The sequence below is a fragment of the Cicer arietinum genome, chromosome 7 (assembly GCF_000331145.2).
Source record: "Cicer arietinum cultivar CDC Frontier isolate Library 1 chromosome 7, Cicar.CDCFrontier_v2.0, whole genome shotgun sequence".
NCBI classification, from domain to species: Eukaryota; Viridiplantae; Streptophyta; class Magnoliopsida; order Fabales; family Fabaceae; genus Cicer; species Cicer arietinum.
Genome location: NC_021166.2, coordinates 3,085,136 through 3,086,194, shown reverse-complemented (window position 1 = coordinate 3,086,194; position 1,059 = coordinate 3,085,136). Strand labels below are relative to the sequence as shown.

Sequence of the window (1,059 nt, the reverse complement as noted above, 5' to 3'; positions counted from 1 at the left end):
GGGATCTGCTTCATACATCCAAAGTAACAAAAGCAGGCAGCAATGGATTACCTGATGAAACACAGGCAATAGTCAGTTGACCACACTCACATCAGTCATCAAAATTTTCCTTGAAAACCTCTTACAATAATGTGGTGGATAACACCTGGATGAAGCCACTGCAGCAAACCGCTTGCACTATATGACATTGAGGTATGTATCTGCAAAATCCAAATCCAAAAGAAAACCCATGCAAGAGGGGGGAAATCAAAAGAGAGTAGCAAGCCCGCAAATGATAAAGCTGGTTTTATTATAAAAATTAAATGTATGTACATGAGGCCTTGTTCTCTGACTTGTAAGAGCTACAACCAGAATAGTGTTTCTAACATATAATAATCGCTAGGAATACTAACTTCTACCTAGGAAAAAAAGATCTTTACAGTGGAAGCCACGGACTTGAGCACTAGCAAAACCCAAAAAAGCTAGAAACGTCACTCAAAAACAACTTGGAGAGAATAACTTACCAAAGAATCTATATAACCTAATTGTAGACATAATTAGCCATCAAACCATCCTATGTAACTGGTTATTTCTTCAGAGTACTTTGTTTCCTTTGTTATTGGTATAATAATGAACTCTATACAAAGAAAGCAGCTTCAAACCATCATATTCAAATCTGAAAGGTCGTCCATGGGAATTTCAAGGCCCATACAGTCAAAATCATCATGTAATCCATCGTCATCAATATTCAACCAGGAACCAATATCTTGACCTTGGTCAGCAAGGTCACCGGGATCACCAAGCACATCCATTCCAGGTAGCTGCAGGTTGGACAAATCAATAGGCTCTTCCAATCCACCCAAACCAAACTCACCCTTTTCATTGGCGTTTCTATTACTAGGCATTTCATTAGACTTTGAAACAGAAGGCAATGCTGGCTTTGGTTGCTCTGACAACTTGCCAAGGAGGCCATTTACAGAAACAGAATGCTGAGTTGCTTTCTGTTTAGGCTTTGCTTTGGATTTTCTTTCTCCTTTAGCACTGGATGATGCTGGCCTACCAACTTTGGTAGTTCCGTTT

General features: G+C 39.5%; 1 protein-coding gene across 1 annotated transcript in view; it reads right to left on the bottom strand.

Annotated features, from left to right (window-relative positions):
* Positions 1-272: 272 nt before the first annotated feature.
* Positions 273-1,059, bottom strand: part of LOC101507127 (uncharacterized) — a 12,047-nt gene continuing 11,260 nt past the window's right edge. Inside the window, exon 17 of the mRNA XM_012717890.3 lies at positions 273-1,058. Coding sequence (XP_012573344.1) covers positions 636-1,058 — 423 coding nt within the window. The 3' untranslated portion in view covers positions 273-635. The remainder of the gene's footprint in view (position 1,059) is intronic.